Source organism: Pogona vitticeps, chromosome 8 (genome assembly GCF_051106095.1).
Source record: "Pogona vitticeps strain Pit_001003342236 chromosome 8, PviZW2.1, whole genome shotgun sequence".
NCBI classification, from domain to species: Eukaryota; Metazoa; Chordata; class Lepidosauria; order Squamata; family Agamidae; genus Pogona; species Pogona vitticeps.
The window spans coordinates 9,926,310-9,950,071 of record NC_135790.1 but is presented as its reverse complement, the minus strand read 5'-3'; the positions used below and the strand labels follow the sequence as shown (position 1 = coordinate 9,950,071).

Here is a 23,762-nt window from a genome sequence, read left to right as displayed (position 1 = left end):
CTGTGTTGGACTCGGAAGCTGCTAAGATCTGCTGCTTGCCCAGTGACTAGCTCTTGCTGCTGCCGCCTACGGAGAGAAGAGCCCTGCTGCCTCCATGAGATGTTTGTGAATAAGGACTCAGGAGACAGAGTTTCCTTATCCCAGCTGGATTTGGGGATAAGTCATTGTATATTGGGTGGTTACTGCGTGTATTATGTGAAGGGCTTTTTTATATAGGCAATACTCAGCTAGCTGGATTACTGCTCTGAATTGATGAACCATGAAGAGAGACGGTTCCAGGTCTGAGGGAAACCCTCAGCAAAGGATGGTGTGCTGGGCTCTTTTCTACCTAAGTGAGTTTACCCATCTGAGTGGCAACCGGGGACATAATGGAGAAATGGTTTCTCTGTTTGTTCCCCCTCCCCTTCCAGTTTTTATATTGTTTGTTTTTAATATTGTAAGATGCCTTGCATCCTCTTGAGAAGATAGGCAGAACAGAAATGTTTTTCATAAAAATTAATTTTTTTATTCATTAATATAAGTGCCTGTGAGAGGTCTCCCTGGGATAGATGAGCACATCAATGGGAAGGCGAGTGCCTGGACTGTGTGTGTTCAAAGTCCCTTTCGGGGACTCTAACCCCCACACTCCCCAGCTTTGAACTTATGTCCCTTGGGGGAAGGGAGACTACCTCATTCAGTTTTGCTTGGTGCTGCTTTCCCCCTGCCTGTGCTGGAGCCTTGTTTGGGCATCCAGATTACCAAGGTTGCCTCTGAGCCTGTGCAGAGTGCGAGCAGCCGGGGGATACCACAGCTGGCCCAGGGTGGGTTCGGGTACAATTGGCTGTTTAAATAATGTTTGTTGATATTTTGAAAAAAAAAAGCCTCCATTGAATTTATTTTTATTTTTTAACATGGCTGTTTCTTGGTCGGTTCACTAAGAGACATAAATTGGCAGCCATTGTAATAAAATTGTATTGATTGCGGGTTTAATCCGGAACGAATCAAATGAAACATTCAATACATTCTCCTCTGTCTTCTCTTTTGTCTTTCTATGTCCTCCTTTTGGTACCCATGTTTCTGGCAACCCTACCCTGGGACCAGCGGCCGAGCTGGTGCTTTGGACACAGGCCTGCGTTCAGTCTCTGGCATCCCCAAGAAAGGCGAGGGGCGCAGCCTTGCTTGGAACTCTGCAGGGCTGGTGGCAGACCCAAACGTTTGGCTGCTTCAGGCACAGTAGCAAATATGGGCTCCCCCCACCTGTGCAGAGCGCCTCAAGCGAGCCACGTTCTCTGGGCACACGGTCTTCTCATCTGGATAGCTCTGTGGTTGAGGTCTCTGGCTCCAGAGCCGGCGGCTGGGAGTTCGATTCCCTTCTGTGCCTCCTTGACAGGGACTGGACTCAATGATCCATGGGGTCCCTTCCAGCTCCGCAGTTTTAAGATTTAGATTTTAAAATAAGGTCTTCTCTAGCAGTGAGAGAGACAACAGCAGAAGACAGTACTGTAATAATTTGCAGCCTGTATATGCATGCCAAAACGTGCAGCCTAAACTGAGCACTGAGGGCCCTGCGCTTAGTACACCAGTCTCTGTGAACCACCAGCCTGCCTCAGCCTATGGGAGCTTTGCATTCTCCCTGGGATCCCATCATCGTCATCCACATCATCATCTTATAACTGCAGAGCTGGAAGGGACCCATCAGGCCCCGCTATTGCATGCTAAAATGTGCTTCTAATGTTAATTCCCAGCCAGAACTTTTGGGATGGGGATTGCTTTCTGGATTACAGTTCCCAGAATCCCCTGGAAACGTGTCCGGGTCCGATTGGGGATCCTGATGCTGGGAAAGTGTGAGGGCAACAGGAGATGGGGGACGACAGAAGATGAGGTGATTGGACAGTGTCATCGAAGTGACCAACAGGAATTTGACACAACTCTGGGAGGCAGTGGAAGACAGGAGGGCCTGTCTTCCACTTAAGGACTAAACAACAAGTCCATACAGGTGGCCTCCCAATGCTCCTTAACTTTAGGTTACTCAGGTGTTTTTTTGGACTGCAACTCCCAGAAGCCTTCACCACCAGCTGTGCTGACTGGGGTTTCTGGGAGTTGCAGTTCAAAAACACCTGAATAACCCAAGGTCAAGCACCACTGCGAGAGAAGGGCCGTGGCCCCTGTGGGCCGCCTTCTCTCCTTGAGAACTACGCTTCCCGCCGTGCTTTGCGCGGCTGAAGACCTGGGGGGCGGGGCCGAGGGAGGCGGCTGCTGCTGCTGCTGCTGCTGCTGCTGCTGCTGCTGCTGCGCCCGCCCGTCGCTCGCTCGCAGCCCGGGCTGGAGAGGGAGGTTTGGTGGTGTCGCCGCTGAAGGAGGAGGAGGAGGAGGAGGGTTTTTGCCTCTCTCGGTGCCCCGCTCGGTCCCCGTCATGTCTGCCGCCGCCGCCGCTGGCTACTGCCGTCCGCACCCCGCTGCTCCCGGGTCGACCCTGGGCAGGGACATCCCGGGCCCCGCCAAGCGCTTCTGCCTGCCCGAGGGAGTCGAGCTGCCCCCCGGCGACTACAGCACCACCCCCGGAGGCACCCTCTTCGGGACCACGCCGGGAGGTGAGGCGAGGCTTAAAGGGGGGGGGGGAAGCAGCTAGTGCCTCTGAGCATGTACAGAGTGCGCCCCGAGCAAGATCGAGAAGCACTGCCTATAGCGCGCTCTCTCGGAAACGGACGCTGGGCTTGCTCTGAAGTAGGACTCTCCCTCTCTCTCTTTTTCCTTTCTCTGTGAACGATTCACTAAAACTCGAGTGTTTCTGAGCATGTACGGAGTGCTTCGTAGCTGGGGAGGGCGGCTCGGCAGCCTAGGTAGGAAGAAAGGAAGGTTTCTGTGAAACGAGCTGGATATTAGAGTCTAGGTGAGGTTCAGACTAGGTTCCTTCTCTCTTTTTTTAAAATGGGGAATTAATATTTTAAGGTGGGAACCCTTAAAGTCTCCTTAAAGACTAGCAGATTATTATTAATTATTATTATTTTTTTGCAGAATAAGCGCGTGGGACTGGAGCCTGTTTTGGTGCATACATGGAGAGTTGTCCTCAGTTGGCAGAGATATACAGTAGTTGGGTATCGAGGAAGAAATGTAAACATTGGGTCTCGAAGGGCATGAAATGCAAGACGCGCCATGCGGTCTGCAGAGTTTTGCTTAACGCTGCTGAGAGAGAGAAAGAGAGAGAGATTGCACTGGTCTGATGCAACTGCTCACGTTCATTTCAAGTCATATTTGTTTAACACACCAAAAGCCTCATTGCACATACCATGCGAAGGGCAGGAAGCCGTTCCTTTGATTTGACTGGCACCCCTCAGGGTGCACTTTTTGTTGTTGTTGAGGTAAAGTGTGTGGCTGAAAAGATAAAATATAATTCCCTAATCATGGTCTTATCTGGAACTATTGAGATCTGCAAGTGGGGAAATGGAGTGACCGTTTCTGAACACGTTGCCGTGTCAGTTTCCTGCAGAAAAAAAGGAAAACAGAGAGGCCTGTTTGAGAATTTCTTTCTTTGCTTGCTTGTTTAAAATACCTTTAACCTGCCTTTCTCCTTATGAAGGACCCAAGGCAGCTTACAACAATTAATTCATGCGTGTATCATATTATGAGAAGGATCTTCAGGCAAAGCCGCTCTGTTAGCTAAGACTGGCCAGCAAGAGAGCCAAAAAGGGGACAGGATGGAGGAGGGGGTAGATTTATTGGAGCATTTGGACTCTAATCCATTGACGTTTAGGCTTCCATAAATGTGCCGATCTTTATAGGATTGTAGGTCTTTTTCTTGTTTTTGTAAACACGCCATTTGAGGAAGTTCCCTATGTTTTGTTAGCCTTTTAAAGGGAACCCGTAGGCAACAGGAAACCATTTCGAGTCATGCCCTACGGCTGTGGGGTTTGCTCATCCGTTTCTTTTCCTCCTCTGCCGCCGGCGCTGGGTTTCCCCCACCAAGATGGGTGTCTTCGGGCTTGCAGGGGAATCTGCGGGTGGGATCAAAGCTTCAGGACGCGGGGCAGCGAAGAGGCCGGCCAACCTCTCCATTTTGTCTGTGGGAGCCTTGAAATGTGTACGGTTTTATAGCAAGTTGCCAATGAAAACACAGCGAAGTGTTTTGAGGAGACTGGTGAATTGTTATTATTTATGTATTTGTAACCCTTACAGTCCACCAAGGAGCTCAGGAAATGTAGATGGCCCTCTCCCTGTTTTTCCTCACAAATAACCCTTTTGGCGTAGGTTCAGCAGGGAGGTAGCAACCTGCCAAAGGTCACCTCAACTGCATCGTGATTGAGTCACTGAGTGGGATTTGAACTTGGTTCACCCCAGTCATAGTCCAGTTGACCCTCACGCTGTCCAGGCTTTTGAACAGCGTGATTTAGGATGGTTCGTGGAAAGGCCTGTTTGCAACATGTGTGAATAAGTTCCGGTCAATAACAGAAGCAGACATCTAGGATGAATAATTGGTTTCCTATAGGTTTAAGCAGATTTCAGAAACATGAAGTGACTGTTCTGTGCATTTTTAGTTAACGTGGATTAAATTTTTTACAAAATTCTAGAGGTGACTCTGTTGATGCTGTTTTTCCCCCAAAATGCTCCTGGATCTCCATTTTGCAGCAAGCATTTGGGCATTTGTTGTTGTGGGAATGATTGCATTTAGGGCCGGATGGTTATTTGGTGAAGGTGCTCTTCACCTATAGCTGTGGTTGATGAGTGGTTTCTTTGTTATTTTTGTCCCATAAAAGAAAGTTGGTTTTTGAAGAAAATTTGCACATTTCTTCGTATCTGGGACAAAAACAACCCAAGGATTAAAGAATTTGAAAGCTGAAAAAATTATTAAATCAATTGCACCCTTTGGAATGCAGAACAGTGTATTTTCATAGGGTTTTCATAAACGATGCAGAAAAGAAAAGGGGGGTGGGTGGGATCCTGATCTGTTAAAACAAAGCTGCAAAGAAGCATGCCCAGACTAAGGTCTAAAGATCTTGGTCACATGCTTGCCCATATGGTGTGTTCCTAGCATGAAAAGGCTCTCTCCAAAATGGCACCACTGTCACAGGAAGCATCTGTCTGCTGGAAAAGATAAAGGGGGCAAAGGCAGAGATCTTTTGGGATGTTCTCAGTAAACTTGTCCCAAGAACCTCTGTCCCCATAGAATAAGGAAAAGATAATTTCAAAGCAACGCACAAGCAAAAATAAAAAAGTGCCAAAAGGATTGAAGCAAAAGTAAAGACAACCCAGTATAAAATAAAGGACTCCGAAAAGGGAAAAGAAAAAGGTAACTTTTTAATTACAGTTAATTATTTGATTATGCTGCAGTTCTATTTCTATTCCCTTTACCTAAAGAGCCTGTGGACTTCTTTTGTATCATTGACGCCTGTGTGTTTCTACATTTTAAACAGCAGAACATTTTGTGAAAGAGAAAAACATAGTTTTTGGTTCTTCTTGCCCAAGCCAGTTGTTATGGTTACAGCTGTACTTTAAAGACTAAGGAAATGCAGGCCACAGATCGCTCCACCTGCAAGAGACATGGGCAGATTGAGGCACCCGCCTGTACCTTAACTTCCACCAGTTCGCTGTAAGCAGTACAGCAAAATGAAGTGCCATATTCCCCTCTGTAATGGGTGAAACATAGTAATTTGCAACTAGAGTAGGCTCATTGAAGCAGATGCTGGCTCACCAGATCCCCACTGATTCCGTGGGCCTATTTAGTTGCCGCTTGCTACTGGATTTCAGCAAGTGTCTGTCAACAAGACATAGAGAAGGCTTATGAGTGAAGAGCAGTACTATGTCTTGTAAAGTGATTGGTTTCACCTTCAAGCATCATCCTACTAGCTGCCCTCTTCTGATAGAGTTCACCACTAGTAGTATGGAAGGGGAGACTTTAAAACACAGTTTTTGATGCATTTGTCAGTATGGACAAGCTGCAAATTTTTTAGCCCACTCCTGCCATGATTACATAATCTTTACCAGTTCAGTACAGTTCGTTTGCATTTGTGGGAAGGAAGCTTCGTTGTGCTTAATGGGCTAAGTCCTAGATAAACGTTTTAGAGAATCAAGGAGTGGAAATCACCTCTTGTGTTGACTTGGGGTGGCAGTTATATTAATATTTCCATTTTGTGGAGGGGGGAAGCTGACCTATGATATGAGCTTCCTTACTTTGTGGGCATGTCTTTAACTATGGCTTTTTGCTTTAATCCAAAGGTTGTTTTTTCTCTGGTTGGAGAATTTGTTGAATAGTTTGCCTGATGAAATAAAAAAGGCAGAGCCAGTCCCAACATTTGCTTGATTCTGGACTGAACTGCGTCCAAGTTTATTTGATTTCCCCTGCTGGATAATCTTTTAAGCACCTCATTTGGACACTGTGTAATGCTTCATGACACGAGTTAAGTGTGGCTTATTATGCTATGATTACCAGTCTTTTAAAGGGGGAAAAGTTTGAAAACTTTCCATCCCTGACAGCAGCGCAGAGCGTATGCCGTGTCCTTGATAGAACAAGAGGCAGTCCTGCAGAAACATTCCCTTGTTTAGGAACAGTCAATGAAGGGCGTTGCCTTTGCTTAAATGCAGCAAAATAAAAGAGCAGATATCTTGCGACTGTTCGGTTTACTGACGCAGACTTTCGTGGATCGGAACCCACTTTGTCAGCTGTGCAAAGTGTTGCCCTTCCGTTGACGTATGCAGACTTACTTGGATGAAAGGCCGTTGTAAGCAAAGGGCCTGAAAGCTTGTGTAATATACGAGTGCAATTTGTGATGTTTCTGTTTGCAACTCAGATGTATTCAAGATGAGATGTTACTTCATGCATCAGACAGATTGGATGGAAGCGAGACAAAATCCCTGTGCTGTAATGAACCTTTTGGTCTATTAGGTGCTGTGTACCTTGTGTGTGTGTGTGTGTGTGTGTGTGTGTGTGTGTGTGTGCGTGTGTGTGTGTGTGTGTGAGAGAGAGAGAGAGAGAAAGAGGGGGGGCATTAACCAGAAATTGTCAAGATACATAAACATTCTAGGAGCTATTACAACCCATTTTGAAGGACTACAAAAAGAGCAGCACCCACCATTATTATTATCATCATCAGTCAGTCAGTGACCAAAGAAAAACATCTTTGCCAGCTTGCATGAGAACCGAAAGGCAGGGACCAGCCTTCTTCAGAATGGAGATCCATCGCCTAGGAACAGCTACCAAGAAGCCCCTCAAAATGCTCCTGATGAATTTCCTGTGAACTTATTCGCTTTGGAATAGTTACAGTGAAAGGAGACTGGAATTGTCCTAGCACATTGTTTCTTAACTTTGGAGAAGTGGTATAACCTGACCTCCACTTTCAACCTCAAATTCCCTTTTCTCCTTTGCCCTGTGTGCTGTGATTTCTTGTTTCAGTCATGGCTGGTGGCAACAGCAAACCGTGGTCTGGATTCAGCAAACCAGCATTACTCACATGTGGCCAGAGACCATTGACTCTAGTGCAGTGTTCTCCAACCTTGGGCCTCCAGATGTTCTTGGACTACAACTCCCAGAAGCCTTCACCACCGTCTCTGCTGGCCAGGATTTCTGGGAGTTGAAGTCCAAGAACATCTGGAGGCCCAAGGTTGGGGACCACTGCTCTAGTGGACACTTAAGTGAATATTGCGAGTTAGCACTCCTGAGTTTAGCCGCAGTGTTGAGAAAGTGTTTAGAACACTTTGCTCAGAAAGTGATTTCAAACATTGGAGGATAAGTGATAGATGACATGTTGCAGTGGGGGACAATTTCAGGGGACCGGTGGGAAGCCATAGAGTTAGTTTTCAGTGTGAGAATCTGGAGTGTCTGAAGATAGTTAAGTGTAAGGCAGATATTAGTTAATTCATCTGCAAGTTATATTATTATCTGGAAAGTCCAGAGAGGACTTGACCCGCCGTCCCTCACTCTGAAATCATAAACTGTACAAAGATTGGGATTTGGTTACATTCAGTCACACTGGTGTCAACAGCTCTAACCTTTGACTTTCTATAGAAGCTTACAGTGAGTGAGAGAGAGAGAGAATGTGTGTGTGTTTATGGGGAACTGGCCCATCCTGGATAGGAACCAAAGAGCTGACCTGATAGAAACTGTTGTTTGTTTATTGCGACAGAGTTCTGCGCAGGGAAGTGAGGACAAGAGACTGACGGGAGTGGCCCCTCAACGCGTCAGATGGAAAGCATATTGTTTTTGCTCCGCCAGCACTGTTCATATAAGCTAATCCAGGGGTAGAACCCCCCCACCCGCACAGCTTCTTGTTTCCAAGGCTTCGTCGATCGCATACATCACTCTGTGACCTCGGGGAAAGAAGGTTTGTTGCACGTAAACAAGCCTGAGTTCCACAGACATGGGCGGTCTCATTGCTGTTGATACTATTTGCAAGCTGGTGGTACTATTTGCAGTTTGTTTCCGTCGGTCTCCGATTGCTGTTGGGAGCCTTGCCAGAGTGACCAGCTATGGGCATTGAACATTTGAGCATGTGGTGGTCTTGGCAAAGCTTTACAGGTTTAGATTCTGGCAATCAGTTGAAAATGTTTTGAAAACAGCACATTCAAGGTGACACACTGAAAAGCTCTTATCTGCCCTTGGTGGTAAGTGGGTAAATAACTCACCGCTTGTAGGCTAAAGTGGCTGGCAAAGGACTAAAGAACTTCCAGTACCCATTGCTTTCTATTAAGCAAAAGTCTTAAGGCGCTTGGTATTGTAGGGAAACCCACTGGACTACACCAACGTTGTTTAGAACAGGGCTAGGGAAGCTGTGGTCTCCCAGATGCGACTCCCATTATGTTTTAGTCCCTGGCCAAGGTGGCAGGGGTTGATGGGCTGTGAAGTTCATCAGGATCGAAAGGACCAGCACGTCTCCTGCTGTGTTGTAGAGTGCAATGCAGAGAATGGCTGCTGCAAGACTGTAACACTCATGGACATTTGTTTCATCGCACAATTAGGAACGTGCCACGATTTTAAAGCAAGATGTGAATGTATTTTGAATAGGACTTTCACCCGATTGGTGAATATTCCAGAGAACGATTTTGATCAGCTTTGTATGACTAATCAAATGCTTCTTCCTGCAATTTTCAATATGCAAATTAACAGATGAAATTCCCCAATGGGGTAAGCACATTAATATGTAAACGCACGCAACACAGCCTTGTTGTAGGAAGTTGACCCCATGTGAGACACATTGTGGGCAGCTTGTGCTGGAATGAAGAGGAGGTAAGTAGCTTCTGTGTCCGATGGGAGGCCTGTTAGTGGCAGTTAGTACTGTTCAGGGCCAGAGCAGCTTTATTGAACAGGTTTTGTCCGTGTTGTTGGGCAGCAAAGGACACAAAAGACCTGGAGGGCTGCCATCAATCAGAGTCAATAAATTGTGGTCAGGTTGTTTTCATGTCCAGGAGTTGTGTGTACAGCTTGTCAAAAACAGGGTTCTAGGCCATCAGAATGCCTGTTATCGGCTTTGAGTTGGGTGAGTAGTTGCTGTAGTTCCTGGACAAGAATCAATTGGAGCCGGAGGTCTGTGACCAGCTAACCTCTCAGTTAGAGGACTTGAGTCTAGGGGGCCATATTTTTGCCCCCCAAATTATCCAGGGGCCACATAGGTAATCAAAAATCCAAGAATGTTTTTGAGAGGAAAGAAATGAGAAGTGGCTGAAAAATACACTTCTACTTTTGAGGAAAAGAGGGTGGCGGAGGGATGTATTGAATTTTATAGGGAACCCTGCAAACTATTTAAAGGTGAATCATAGTTCTTATAAGTTTCCAGAAACTGCAATATAAAACCTATTTTTAAGGTTTGCCTGTTTGTTTGGTGGGGTAGCAGGGAAGGTTGGAACAAGCCCCACATACCCCCATGCATAGCAGTACTACTGCAAAAAGAGAAACACTTTTAACCTGTTGGTTGATGGATTGTTCAAGGCAAAAGGGCTGGTGCTTATCTCTAAATCCCTCCATGACTTGGGACCCATTTCCCTGAAGGGGCACAGTTGGATACTGGCCCACTTTTGCTCCACAGTTTGTGTGTGAGAGACTGTTCTCCGAGTGCCTTCAGCATATTACGTGTATAAAAGTGAAACAGCCTTCCTTCTTGTTGAGCCTTGACTGGGTAGTAGCTGGTCTGCAAATGTTGGGCTTTTACTGGCATTGCAGTCTTTCTGGTGCTCAAATAAATGGTTATAAGGCCCAAGAAGGCTCATAGGGGGAGACACAGTCCTTCAGGTATCCTGGACCCAAGCAGTATAGCGCTTTATAGGCAATGACCAGCACTTTGAACTGGAAGCCAGTGCAGTTGTTGTAGCAGGGGTGTTACATGTTCACTTGTTGAATGACACTGGGTAATAATTTTCCTCTACTTTTCAGTGTACATTTCACATATCACATGTTGATGGTGTGTTCTGCATTTTGAACAGGTCACGTGGCCATAATAAACTATATTGAGGGGCACATGGACACTAAAGCCCAGGTATTTCCTCATGACAGGAAATTTCATTTGAGTTCCTTCTGGCTGTAGAGATCAAGCCAGACACAGTTCACATACATCCCAGAGTGCATGAGAGGTTGGGACCTAGAACTAAGCCCCATCCTTATAGAGCGTATATATACTCTTGGGTATGTTAGCCTAGGCTCAGAAGACTCCTTGAAATAGATGCCCCAGGCAGAAATTTGAAGATACAAAGTACTCTGCAGTTAGTTCCATGTGTGCAAGCCAGACTAAGATAAATATATGTGCACGCATACACATGCACTTTACTTGAAATATGGAGCAATTTCAAAAAAAGTTTTCCATGTGACAGCCCGGCAGGATCTAGTGTTCAGAAAAGAGATTAATGTTTTCCAAAGGATCCCGGCATTAGAAAACAATTCACGGACTTACAGGGTTATGTGCTGTGGGGTTGCATTGACCCTTACTTACTGCAGTCAGTTGGGCGTTCCAAAACATTAACACCACCCCCCAGAATTCTTCCAACCTTGTATGGAAATAACACTAGCCATTGTGCTTCCTGATCCACATCTGATCCATCTCTTTCTAGACATGTGATTCCCTGGATGAAAAGCCAGAGAGAGCTCCAGGCAGTCCTTCAGTGAACTTGTTATGCAATGTCCCTGCAATAACTGGTACGCTGGCAGCACTTCTTGGAACTGGTGACATTCTGCAAGCGTTCCAACATTTGGCAGCTGTTTAAAAACAAGGCTTGTTGCCTCCACAGACTCAGATTAACTGCTGTTTAATTTTGGGCGTAGGTCAGGACTGTTGATTCTGTTGGTTCAATGCCATTCCCCCGGTGGGAGGAGGCCACTTGACTTTTGGAAAACAATTTAGCACAGGTTTCCTGAAATCGAAAATCCAAAAGTCCTTCCTTGTGCTACATGGCCTATAGTCATCATCATCATCCCGTTTACAGTGGTGCCTTGACTTACGAACTTAATCCGTCCCAGAAGACGTTCGTAAGTCAAAGCAGCATTTCCCAGAGAAATGCGTTGAAAACAGATTAATCCGTTCCACACACACCCCTAAAATTCCTCAGTAAAATAAAAGTAAAACACTGCAAGCCCCACGCTGGGCCTGCAAAACATACACACCAAAAAACAAACAACACACCACAAAAACGACCCCCCCCAGCCCTGCAAAAACGATCCGGAACAGTTTTTAGAAACCAAGAACCGCACCTTACCTTAATAGGCAGTCCCAAGCCTCCTCTGATGGCCTCCACAGGCTGATGTCACTGCTGCTGGTGCCCGACGCTGCCTCCTGCTCCAGAACCGGCACCAGCGGCTGCTCACCAGCGTGGCCGTGGCGGTCCTCGGCGGTCCTTGCCAACCTCCGCAGCCCGATGCCACTGCTACTGCTGGATCCCGGTCCTGCGGGGCTAAGGACTGAGCGCAGCCCGCCAGGAAGGAGGAGGTGGCAGTGCAGGAGGACCCTTCCTCCAGGATCAGAGCCCCTTCACCCTGTGTTGAGGACCTGGGCTGCTCTTTGGGGCTCCGATGCTGCTGCCGGGTCCTATTCTCCCCGGGCCAGGGACTGACCACTGCTGGGTCAACGGTGGGCTGCATCAGGCAATGAGCCCCAAAGAGCAGCCCAGGAGCCACCTGCCAACGGCAAGCTTAGCTCAGTCCCTGGCCCGGCGGGAACAGGACCCAACAGTGACCCAGGCAACTGCATCCCTTCCCAGTACAGTACTTTCCTGTACTGTAAAAGTTTAAAAGGTCCCTGACTCTCTGCTCTAACCGTTGGGGCGAAAGAGCTACAAAGAAGCAGCCTCTTCACCACCAATGGTTAGTACAGTGGACCCTTTACTTACAGACGGCTTGACTTATAGACTTTTTGAGTTACAGACTTCTCTGGCCGCAAAATTTAGGTTTGACTTGCAAACTGAGATTTGACTTACAGACCAGAAAAAAACCAAAATGGAACAAAAACGGCCTGTTACGGGATTAATCAGTTTTCAATGCACTGTAGGTCAATGGAGACTTGACTTACAGACTTTTTGACTTGAGAACCGCCTTCCAATACGGATTAAGTTCTCAAGTCAAGCCCCCACTGTATACAGTATTTGAATTTCCCACCTGTTTTCCCTGCCTTTTTTTCTGTTCACAAGTCAAAGCAAAATTTTGCAAATGGAGCGGTTCTTAACTCAAAATGTTCGTAGGTCAAGGCGTTCGTAAGTCAAGGCACCACTGTAATTGGGGGAGAAGATGGGTCAAGTTGGGTAGAGAAGAGAAGGGCGCCTTCATACTGCTCGTTTCTGAATTGTATCAGTAATGTAAACTTCTTATTAGGAGAGCTTAATCTCTCCTAGCCTGGCAATTTCCAGATGTTTCCATTGGGAAAGGATGGGGGCTGATACGAGTTGGAGTCCTACAGCATCTGGAGGGCTACAGGTTCCCTATCCCATTTTAGGATGCTATAAATGCAGTCTTTGGAACATCATCTCCACCTCCTCTCTTTTCCTTTTCCATCTGAGAGTCAATATTCCCACACCTGCCGATCATGCTCAGCCCCCTTTAAGCTATTTATCTAGAGAGCCGCCTTCCCTTTTGAAATACTATCTTTTGGGTGGATGCTGTTTTTGCAAATCTTAGAATTTATCCAGGCACACCAATGCTGATTTCTTTTGGCCCGTTGGGTCCGTTTTGGTTGCAGGTCTCTTGGTGTTCACTCATGGTCTGAGTTGCCCTTATTTCATGAGTAGTGAAAGAAAGTAATTTGATGAAGATCGCCAAGTGTATTTCTGGTTGAGAACTCAACTTTGTATTCCTCACAGTGTGTGTTTTTTAAAAAAGGTCCTGGTGCCCCATTTTATTTTATTTTATTTTTTTGGAAAAAAGAGATTTAGAATATGTCACGTGAGAAGGAACTTAACTGTTTCTCTGCTGCTGTTTTGCTGCCAATGCCGTACCCCAGTAGCACTTCCCTTGCCAGATAAATGTTGCGTAACTTTGTCCCTTCATCTGGAATGTGTTCTAGCAAAGACCAAAGCAAGAATAATGCTCTCTAAGGCTCACAGTTGAAATTACTATATAAAAACCTTCTTGCTAAGTCTTAAACCCTAAAGAACATGACCTTGTTGGCTTAAAGCTGTATTCTGGAAAAAAAAAAAGTTCTAATTAGGAATTAGCTGCACAATCTCATATATCTAGTTTTCCTTTTCTCTCTGTTGGTGATCAGTTCTGCCTTGGCTCCTGAGTTTCTTGCCTGTTATGTGGCAGAAGGCAAAACATGTTATTGCATTTCTTCTGGAGTACAATAAAGACATGGGACGTGGTGGCACTATTGGGACGTGGTGGTGCTGTGGGCTAAACCGCAGAAGCCTTTGTGTGCTGCAGGGTCAGAAGACCAAGCAGTTGTAAGATCAAATCCATGCGACAGAGTGAGCTCCCGTCGCTTGTCCCAGCTCCCGCCAACCTAGCGGTTCGAAAGCGTGCAAATGCAAGTAGATAAATAGGGATAAATAAGTAGATTCCTCGGTGGGAAGGTAACAGCGTTCCGTGTCTAAGTCGCACTGGCCACGTGACTATGGAAGATTGTCTTCAGACAAATGCTGGCTCTGTGGCTTAGAAACGGGGATGAGCACCGCTCCCTAGAGTTGAACATGACTGGACAAAAATTGTCAAGGGGAACCTTTACCTTTACGATAAAGAATAGCAAGAGTCAGGTTAGGACTAGGTAAAAGCAGTGCATTACCTTTTCTCTTGCATGCCACTGAAGGATGAAGACAGACATATTTTAAACAGTATTGGGGCTGGGCCAGATATGTCTTGCCTTTCAAAGGCCAGGCTCTTTATATTTATATATATATAGTACATGCACTATTCTGGGTGGTTTGTAGCAAGAGAAAACACATAGCATCAAGTTACCGTATTTTTCCGTGTATAAAATGATACTTTTTCCTAAAATAATTAGAGGAAAAATTAAGGGTCGTTTTACACATGGAAGGCAACAGCATGAGGCGATCATCTCCTTGCGATCGGGCGGCGGCAGCAGTCAGTGGGCAGCAGTGAGAGGCGACCAAGCCCGGCTGCTTCTTTGCCTCCATCTCCACCACCACCTCCTGCTGCTGCCTCCACCGCTGGTTGCGGGCTCAGTGATTGTGCAGCCCTTTGATCCCTGCTTTTCCCTTCCTTTTGCTTTGATCCCTGCTTTTCCCTTCCTTTTGCTAAGCCCTGGGTTTAGGAAGCGGTGGGTGGGGAAAGCAGGGATCAAATTTTGTAATTTGGGGTTAGAAACAGGGTCGTCGTCTTATACATCAGGTTGTCTTATAAACGGAAAAATATGGTAAATAAAACGCAATCAGTAACATAAGCGCAAGATGTTGTGAATAGTGCTGATTAGCTCTTGTGCTGTCACAAAGACATTCCTCCTTGAAAGTTAACATTTGAAAACACACCCAATTTTGTATCTCTTTTTCTTGTTAAAGTGTTCCTTTCTGTTAAAAGTCAGAGCATGGCCTGCGTTTCATTGCCTGCCTGCAAATTATCCCTATTGCTTGCAGGCTGGCAGTGAAAGGCAGGCAACATTCTTGAAAGAGGCAAGATGAATAGCAGAACCACTACTTGATTGGGTGGTGTGATGGTATGTGAATCGGTTTAGTTTTACAAACCAGAGAGAACACAGTTTTTCACTTCATTGGATGTAGTGAATTTGTTTATATTACATGTCTTCAGCCCAAGAACCTGACCCTTTTATTATGCTACTTGTTAACAGTAAAATAGGGGCTTGTGTAGAGGAATCAGTGTTCAGATAGAGGTCTGCCACAATGATACAGATCCTCTAAGGCCCTCAAGCTCCCCTCCCAGTACTTTGAGCTGAAAACCCACCTCAGGTCAGCCATTAAGAAACTCCAGCATCGCTCTGCAATGGTTCGATGGTCCTATCTAGTCGAGGCGATTAATTCAGGCAATAACAAAAAATTCTGGGATGTAGTTTCTGGTTCCTTCATCTTTAAGAAGACCTCACAGGACCTCCCCCATATACCAGCCGAGACGTGGGAACATCATTTCTTGGCCACCTTTCACGACAGCTGCAAGCCCACAGTGCCAACTGATCCGCCCCCACCTTGCGACCTTCCAGACTGGGCACCAGTCACAACTAGCCAAATAACACAACTCATAGGCCAACTTAGAACTGGAAAGGCCCCAGGCCCCGACGCCCTCCCTTCGGAATTGCTACAGGCCTACACCGAGTGGTGGGCGCCGGTGCTCGCTGCCCTGTTCACCGCCGTCAATGAATCCGGTATGATGCCTAGGACGTGGACACAGGCTATAGTAATTCCGATTTACAAGAAGGGCGACAAGAAATCCCCAAACAACTATAGACCTATAAGTCTGCTCGACATCATTGGGAAGATGTACGCCAGTCACCTACTTCACAAACTTCAAGATTGGCTACTAGATCAAGACATCCTGGGACCCGAACAAGCGGGTTTCAAGGCGGGAAAGTCTACACTAGACCACTGCCTGATCCTATCCCACATGATCTCCAAATACGCCTCAGAACCCAATACCCGCCTCTACGCAGCCTTCTTAGACCTAAAAGGGGCCTTCGACTCCATCAATAGAGATATCTTATGGCTAAAGCTCGCTAGGCTGGGTATGGATAGGAGGCTCCTATTTCTAATTCAAAAATTGCATGCAGGCTCCACATGCCGTATAAAAATTTCGTCGAAAGGGGCTCTTTCCAACCCCATTCTCGCCAACAGAGGAGTGAAGCAAGGCTGCGTCCTGGCCCCCACCCTGTTCAATTTATTCATCAATGATCTCGCCCCACTTCTATGCAATATCATCGGACACAGCCCCAAACTAGGCCATCTACAGACCTACTGTACGCGGATGACATGGTCCTTCTTTCCCGTACAAGGGTCGGCCTAAAGCGGCTCATTACCTGCTGCCTTGACTATTTATCACACAATAACCTTCAATTAAACTTCGAGAAAACCAAAATCATAGTCTTCGGCAAGGCTTGGAAATCTTTCCCATGGTCCTTCCATGGGAAATCTATCCAGCAGGTCAGAGAGTTCAAGTATTTGGGCGTTTTCTTTCACTACCGTCACTCCTGGACAACTCACCAACGGGCAGCAACTAAGTCTGCCAAGCTCTCGGCACAAGCCATTCTACGTTTCCACCACACCTGGGGCCATGGCTACATCCCCGCTGCCCTGCAGATCTTCAACTCGAAATCAGTCTCACAGCTCTTATACGGCGTCCCCATCTGGATGTCTTCACTACACAGCTCCGTGGAGAGAGTCCAATCTGTATTTCTATACAAAATCTTAGGCCTTCCCCACTGTGTTCCATATGCTGCCCTATGTCTTGAATGCGGTCAACAGAGAATTGAAACTAGGGCCTGGCTCAGTTTCCTAAAATACTGGGTCAAAATCTGTTTTCTCTCTCCTAAGGACACCCTGCTTCAAGCCCTGCTTGCTGACAGTTTGTTACCCAAAGGCCTGGCCCTATTCTTAAAGAAAATCAAGACCCTAGGGCTGTCACCAGACCTAATGGGTTCAATACCCCCCTCTAGGGTCTTCCAAACCATCAAAAACAGGGTCTTGGACATAGAAGGGCAAACGCTGTTTAGCGCGGCCCTGAAAGTCTGCTCTCCGCTGTACTTCCAGCTACCTCTCACCCTCGGACGCAGACCCAACTACCTTCATCTTCTAGAACAGCCACAAGACCGCTGGGCATTCACCCTCGCTAGATGTAACATATTACCATCAAGTCTAGCGCAGGGCAGGTATAGGGGCTTACCAACAGAATTGAGAATCTGCCCATGTGGGCAGGGAAAGACTGAATCCCTGCAGCACATGCTATTTTATTGTACACTCTACAAGGATATCTGCCTGTCACATCAGATGGTCTTTCTCCCCCTTCATTCCGGATGGGCAGACCTGAGGAAAATACAATACCTTCTAGGTGACCTTAGCAAGGAAGTCACTCTATCAACCGCCAGATACGTCCAGGCCATTATCCAGAGACGCCGCAACATGTTCCCCCAAAACGAGGGGCTCCAACTTTGATGTTCTGGTTCCTCCTCCCCCCAGTAATGAATCTTTCCCCGGTATTTTATTGTTTTATCGTTTTATTTATGCAGCATGCCAATAAAGGTTTCTGTACTGTACTGTACTGTACTTATACCTTATCCAATGACAAATAGTCTCATTCACAACTAATGTAGCAAATTGTTTTTTTTAAATAAATATTTTTAGAAAATGACCCGTTCTTTTTAATACATTAATTTTCAGCAGTACATGGACACATTAGCATTAATGCCACTGTTTCCAAGCTCTGGTTAAAACCTGTGCTTGAGAACAAGCCAGGATCAAACCATGGTGGATGAACAGCAGAGGGGGAAACGCACACTTCTAAAGCCAAGCAATGCAAGATATTGTGATGCTCCTTTGCTGTGACATATTAATGGGATTACCATATGGACTTTTTTTTCCAGGACCAAAAGATATTCGAGAAGCTCCCAATGCAAGCAGTCATTTTAGGTGATCTTTCCCTTTCAGGTACACGCATTATTTATGACCGTAAATTTTTGATGGAATGCCGGAACTCTCCGATTGCCAACACACCACCTCGTGATCTTCCAGACATTCCAGGAGTTACCAGTCCAAATGTGGATGACCTCGAGCATGAGACCAGCCTCACTCATCCTGATGATGAGAAGCCAGGCTTAGGTGAGTGGCCGTCTCTTTTGCAGGGCTGTGAAAATACCTTCTAGAGATGGGCACGAACCACCAGTTTAGCCCAGTTCGTTTATTGCCCCAACAGGGGCTCATTTCCCCAACACCCGCAGTGCGTGCCCATTCAGAGGCAATTAACAGAGGAGGCTGGGAAGGGAAGCTGGGACACTGTCTCTGAGCAGGCGTCTGCCAGAGGAGGCAGGGCACGTAACACCAGACACCCGTTGGGGTGGTAAATGAACCAGGACAAACCACTGAACCAGCAGGACATGCCCATTTCTACTGTGCAATACAGATGTACAACTTTTATTCAGTAGCTGTATGTCTCTGTATTGACCTCGACCAACTTCATTTTTGTACTATCTGCTTAGGAGAGCAAACGTGGGTGGGTGAGAATCATCCCACACCATGGAATTGAGGTCTAGCACATGCCTTGGCCACTCAAGGTCAACTACCTGTGCCCCTGCAATGCCCTCCCATAAGGGAGCTGGATTTTCCTAGGGCCATTTTAATTTCTTACAGGGCTCTGGAGTGGCATTGTGTCTCCCCCCCCCCCCAAGATGTGGGAAATTAAAGTGGTAGTCCTAGAATGTTGCTGCCTTCATCCCAGTTGGATAAATCTGATGGGGAACCCCACAAGAACGACTTTGCTTTGGGAAGACGGGGCTGGCAGCCTCAAAAATGAAGCCTCACACGGAGCCCACACAATATATGGCCGATGGATTATGTTGCAGCCTCTGTGTCTGAAACTGCGCAGCCTGGCGCAGAGTGCTGCAATAATTGGAATGACTTCTGTTATGCCTTGTGCTTTTGCTTTTCAGAGTACTCATCCACACATAGCACAATGGCAGGTTGTTTTGTTTGCTTGCTTTCTATCCCACTTTTATGTCCACAAAACAGGTCACAAGGTAGTTCCTAAAATTAACATACATGTACAATAAAACCATAGCGTTATCTTAACCACAGCACAGGTATATAGAGAAAATACAGTATAATTAAAAGCACTTTTTAAGTTGCTTTAAAGTTACATGAGTAAGGAAGTAACACCTCCACCCCGACTCACAACCCCTTCTTCAACCAGTTATCCACGTTCCAGTAAAATGGTATTCAGTATTGCTCCAGTGGGCAGGAGATGACCTGAACCTGTTCATTGGAGTAATTAATTTGATGGTTTATTTTAATAACAACAGATAATCAAGGGTAAGATTCATAAAGTAAAAGCACAATGCATAATAAATCAAAGGAAAAGCAGTGGGTATTTTTGTGCAAAATACAATTCAGTGGCTGAAATCCTGTTGTGCAGTCACACAAATACTGTAGCATTACTGTTGGAAATGGATTATTGTAAATTAAGAAATCTCTGTAGGCATTATCTGTTGCATGCCAAGTAGAGATGGGCACAGACCAGAAAAACAGTGGCTAACCATGAGCTACCACAAACCCCCAGAAGAACAAACCAGTTCACAGTTCATTTTTCCAGTTCATGCCAGGGGGGCAAAGCCTGCTGCTGTTGCCTCCACCATAGGTACCTACTTAGAGGCAGCCCCTGGAAGGAAAGCCAGGTTTGCTGCCTCTGGGGATGGCACCTGTGCTGGTAGTGGCACAAGACTGGTAGGCAGAGGTGACGAGGCAGTGGGAAGGGGGCAGACGGGCATTTTGTTTTGCTTCAGCAAAATGGGATCTCTGAACTGGAGACGAACCACAAACCAGTGCAGTTCATGGGGTGTTTTTTTTGTTGTTGTTCATGTTTCATTTCATGCCCATCTCTTAACACTGTGTCATGCGATGTCATGCAACAACTAATGTACAGTGGTGCCCCGCTTGACTATTACCCCGCTCCACGATGAATCCGCTTTACGATGAGGTTTTTGCGATCACAAAATCACAACAATGTTTAAATAGGGAAAATTCACTTTACGGCGATCTGTTCCCTGCTTCGGGAACCGGTTTTCGCTAAATGACTATTTTAAAACAGCTGATCGCGGCTTTCAGAATGGCTCCCTGCTGTGCAAAATGGCTCCCCACTGTGTTTAGGACGGATTCCTCGCTTAACAGGCACCGGAAAATGGCCGCCCTATGGAAGATCTTTGCTGCACAATGAGGTATTTCTCCCATTGGAACACATTGATCCAGTTTTCAATGCATTTCAATGGGTTTTTTACTTTCACTTGAGGACGATTTTGTTCTACAGCGATTTTGCTGGAACGGATTATCGTCATCAAGCGAGGCACCACTGTATATGGAGATTTCTTAACTTACAGCAATTCACTTCCAAATATTATACCACCTGTATGACTGCACAACAGGATTTTAGCCAGTGATTAAATAAGAAGGGTAATGCAGCAAAATCTGTGTTGAAGTACCAAATTATTATAGTATGCAAAATTATCCCTGGTTAACTAATGGCACTGGCCACGTGACCACGGAAACTGTCTTCGGACAAGCGCTGGCTCTATGGCTTGGAAACGGGGATGAGCACTGCCCCCTAGAGTCGGACACGACTGGAGTAAACGTCAAGCGGAACCTTTACCTTTACTTACTCTTTATAATAACACTACATTTGCCTAGCAGCCCTCTAGTTAAAGCTAGATATTCCCAGCTGTTGAACAGCTTTTGGCCTAAAGATTGAGAAGGGAAAGACTTGCATCTGCCTATTCCAGAAGCAGGTTCCTGAAAACCCAAGGGATTATGGAGGGAAACTGATCCGGGAAAGTTCAACTAGAAATTAGAAGAAAAATAAAAATAGCAAAACCCGAGCCTCACTATTGTGGCATTCATTAGGGGCAGAGAGGGGAGGATAAAAATAAAATAAGAGACTGCAGTATAAGGGAATTTTGAGAAGTCAAAGTTTAGTCAGAGGAGTTGACAGACCAAAGACCTTGTTTAGGGAAAACGTTGGTCTATATAAAATCCCAAGAGAAAATTCTGATAAGGGATTTGTAGAATCTAAAGAAGTAACTTAATTTATAACTCCAGGCATTTTCTGAGTTGAGGCAAAACAGATAATTGACGGCCCAAACAGAACAGACAGATTTTGCAAACGGTGCCTCAGAACAGACAGATTCTGCCTCAGAACAGATTCTGCAAACGGTGAAAATTATATGAGACTCAGTGATCTGAAAAAGTATGTTTCACTCTGCTGAAATGCAGTTGCTTTTTTTGTTTCACTGAAACCCCTAATTTTCCTACATTCTGATCATCTTCTACTCTCTCATCACTAAAATTCGGCTCTGTACCTGGTACGTGGCAAGTTAGGAGGAAATGGCCAGAGCACAACTTCTTGTTGCCCAGAAATCCTATTCCTTTATCTTGGGCAAATAACTTGATTGTAGCATCTTGTCAGGGTACACCCTGAGCAGAGAGCAATTGTAAGTCTCCATCTCTCATTTGTATATACAGTTCTGTTGTCTTGTAGCTTGGTAAGCGCAGCAACCGTATATCTGCCTTTCTCTTCATTCTGTAATCTAAAAATCCAGGCTGAGAGAAATCCCACACCTCTTTTTTCTCAACAAGAAGCAGTCAACCAGGTGATTTAGGAAACAAACCACAAAGTTTACCATTTTGTGTATCTTTGGACTTTAAAAATGGATAGAGTAACAGTTGAATAGCCAACAACAGGAGTGATCTCCCTCAGAGATTCTTGTGTCTGCCAGGGAATTGTTCCAAACTGGCCCCCACAAAGTAGAAGATCTACAGTTGAAACAAAAAAGGCGCATCTTCATCATGGATTGGGATTGGGCTGGAGCACATTTCCCTGTGAATAATGTGATTGCTGAGAAACAGATCACACCACACTGCTCTACGAGTAGTCCACATTGTGATCTATTTCACACCCTAGTCTTCTTGCTCTTTTTTTTTTTTTTTGGAGAATTCCCTTTTCGAGTCCCCTGCTCCTGATACCCAGGTATCTTCTAGATAGAGTTTGAATACCATAACAAATGAACTTTTATCATTTGAGGCAACATCTCTTCCAGAAATATGTGGTGTGTGTCTAATTAGGCCCTGTCTGCAACTCACATGTCAAGAGAAATAAATTTGTGGCCTGAAAACCTTAGAGCAGGCAAATTAAGCTGCTCTAATTGCAATTCTGTTTGCTTTCTTCCAACCTGGTCAGGTTCTCCTTCAGAATCACTAAGTGTGGGTGATTCTTACTCAAGAAAAAGAAAAGAAAAATAAGCTACTTTAGGCAATAGTGTGCTTCTAGTTTTAGTTCAGGGAGCAGGAGTTTGAAACATCACTTCTAACAGATGTGAGCATCGTTAATGGATGTACGGAGTTTGCTGTTCTACCCTGTGGATGATTAGTAGATTTCGTCCCTCGTGGGTAGGCAGGTCTCCATTGACAGGCTTTCAGTTAGTGTTAAAAAAGGGTGTGTGTAGGCACGGACAGGATGTAAGTCTAGCAAGCATCCTGTTTTGGGGGGGGGGGCTGTGGTTCTAAATGAATAAAGCAATATGAAATGGATGAAAGTGCCTAGGCTTGCTTCCCTCTTTGGTTGACTTCACCACAACAAATCATTTCTGGAACCAGTAGCCAGATCATATGAGAGAACATTTTGTTCTCAGTTGGCAGGCTTGAAGATTGCAAACTTCCTTTACCACTTAATCAGCCCTATCTGTCATGCCTCTTGTTTGTTCATAGCCAGGCTAAGACCTTGAAAGAAGAGTATATTGGCTGCCAACCCTTTTAACGTGTGCATTTCTCTTCAAAGCAATCTGGAGACTTTACATTTAAGGAACAGGTGACTTAAGAAACAGTGCTTTTTCCCTGCAAGTTTGTGGCCAGTGAGCCACTTCAACTTGGTTCTCACAGATACTTTTCTGTTTTACAGGCGAGGAAGCGCAGTTCGACATGGATATCTGAGATCGGTCGAAGGAGAATCCTTGTGGCTTCTTTTCAGCAAAGACAAGATCCCTGCAGTGCTTTCAGAACAAGTGTGGCTTGTAGAATAGCCCACGCTTCACAAAAGTTTCTGGGATGAAAGAGCCCATTACCGTTTTTTAAAAGAAACTGGGAGGAGACTTCCAGTTTTCTAAGGACTGTCAACACAGGCGGATTTTCCTCTGTGCGGTAGGAAGTCTGTCCTTGATGAGCCTTGGTGTAAGAAAGGTGGATGCTGTGCTCAGTCCCTGCTTTGAGTTTTTTCCCTTATGCACAAAATCAGTGCTCTCAAGCAGGAGACTGGATGGAAGGAGCGGAATAAAATAGTGCTGGATTGAGGGGATCACCATGTTACTGCGTCTCTTTTTCTGTTCATGTCACTTTCTTGGGGGCAAATATACTCTGCAGTCTTAATCTCTTAAATGCACAAGCAGTCATTTTGGTACAGATGTAATGGAAGGGGATGAGAGCTTGGTCGTAAGAAGATAGTACTTGTTTGCTCATATATATTTTTTCTAATTTCTACCTGTCTCAACTTTCTCTAGAGCAGTTGTTACCAACCTTGGGTCCCCAGATGTTCTTGGACCACAAGTCCCAGAAGCCTTCACCACTGTCTCTGCTGGAAAAGGCTTCTGGGAGTTGCAGTCCAGGAACATCTGGGGAATCAAGGTGGGGAACCTTTTCTAGAGCTGTGCAAATTAAGGGCCTAGTGAAACTGACTAACA

At 45.7% G+C, this 23,762-nt stretch overlaps 1 protein-coding gene across 1 annotated transcript; it reads left to right on the top strand.

The window, feature by feature from the left end:
• Nucleotides 1–2,274: 2,274 nt before the first annotated feature.
• Nucleotides 2,275–23,380, top strand: EIF4EBP1 (eukaryotic translation initiation factor 4E binding protein 1). The gene is made up of 3 exons (XM_020786156.3): nt 2,275–2,570; nt 17,980–18,150; nt 22,988–23,380. Exons 1-3 carry the CDS (start codon nt 2,393–2,395, stop codon nt 23,017–23,019), a joined length of 381 nt encoding a protein of 126 aa, XP_020641815.1. The 5' UTR covers nt 2,275–2,392; the 3' UTR covers nt 23,020–23,380.
• The last annotated feature ends 382 nt before the right edge of the window (nt 23,381–23,762 follow it).

What these genes read in the sequence shown, in the direction of transcription:
- EIF4EBP1 (XM_020786156.3), top strand. Translation starts at nt 2,393, where the DNA reads ATGTCTGCCGCCGCCGCCGCTGGCTACTGCCGTCCGCACCCCGCTGCT. An exon ending in CTTCGGGACCACGCCGGGAG is followed by an intron (nt 2,571 to 17,979) that starts GTGAGGCGAGGC and finishes TTTCCCTTTCAG; the next exon opens with GTACACGCATTATTTATGAC. An exon ending in TGATGAGAAGCCAGGCTTAG is followed by an intron (nt 18,151 to 22,987) that starts GTGAGTGGCCGT and finishes TCTGTTTTACAG; the next exon opens with GCGAGGAAGCGCAGTTCGAC.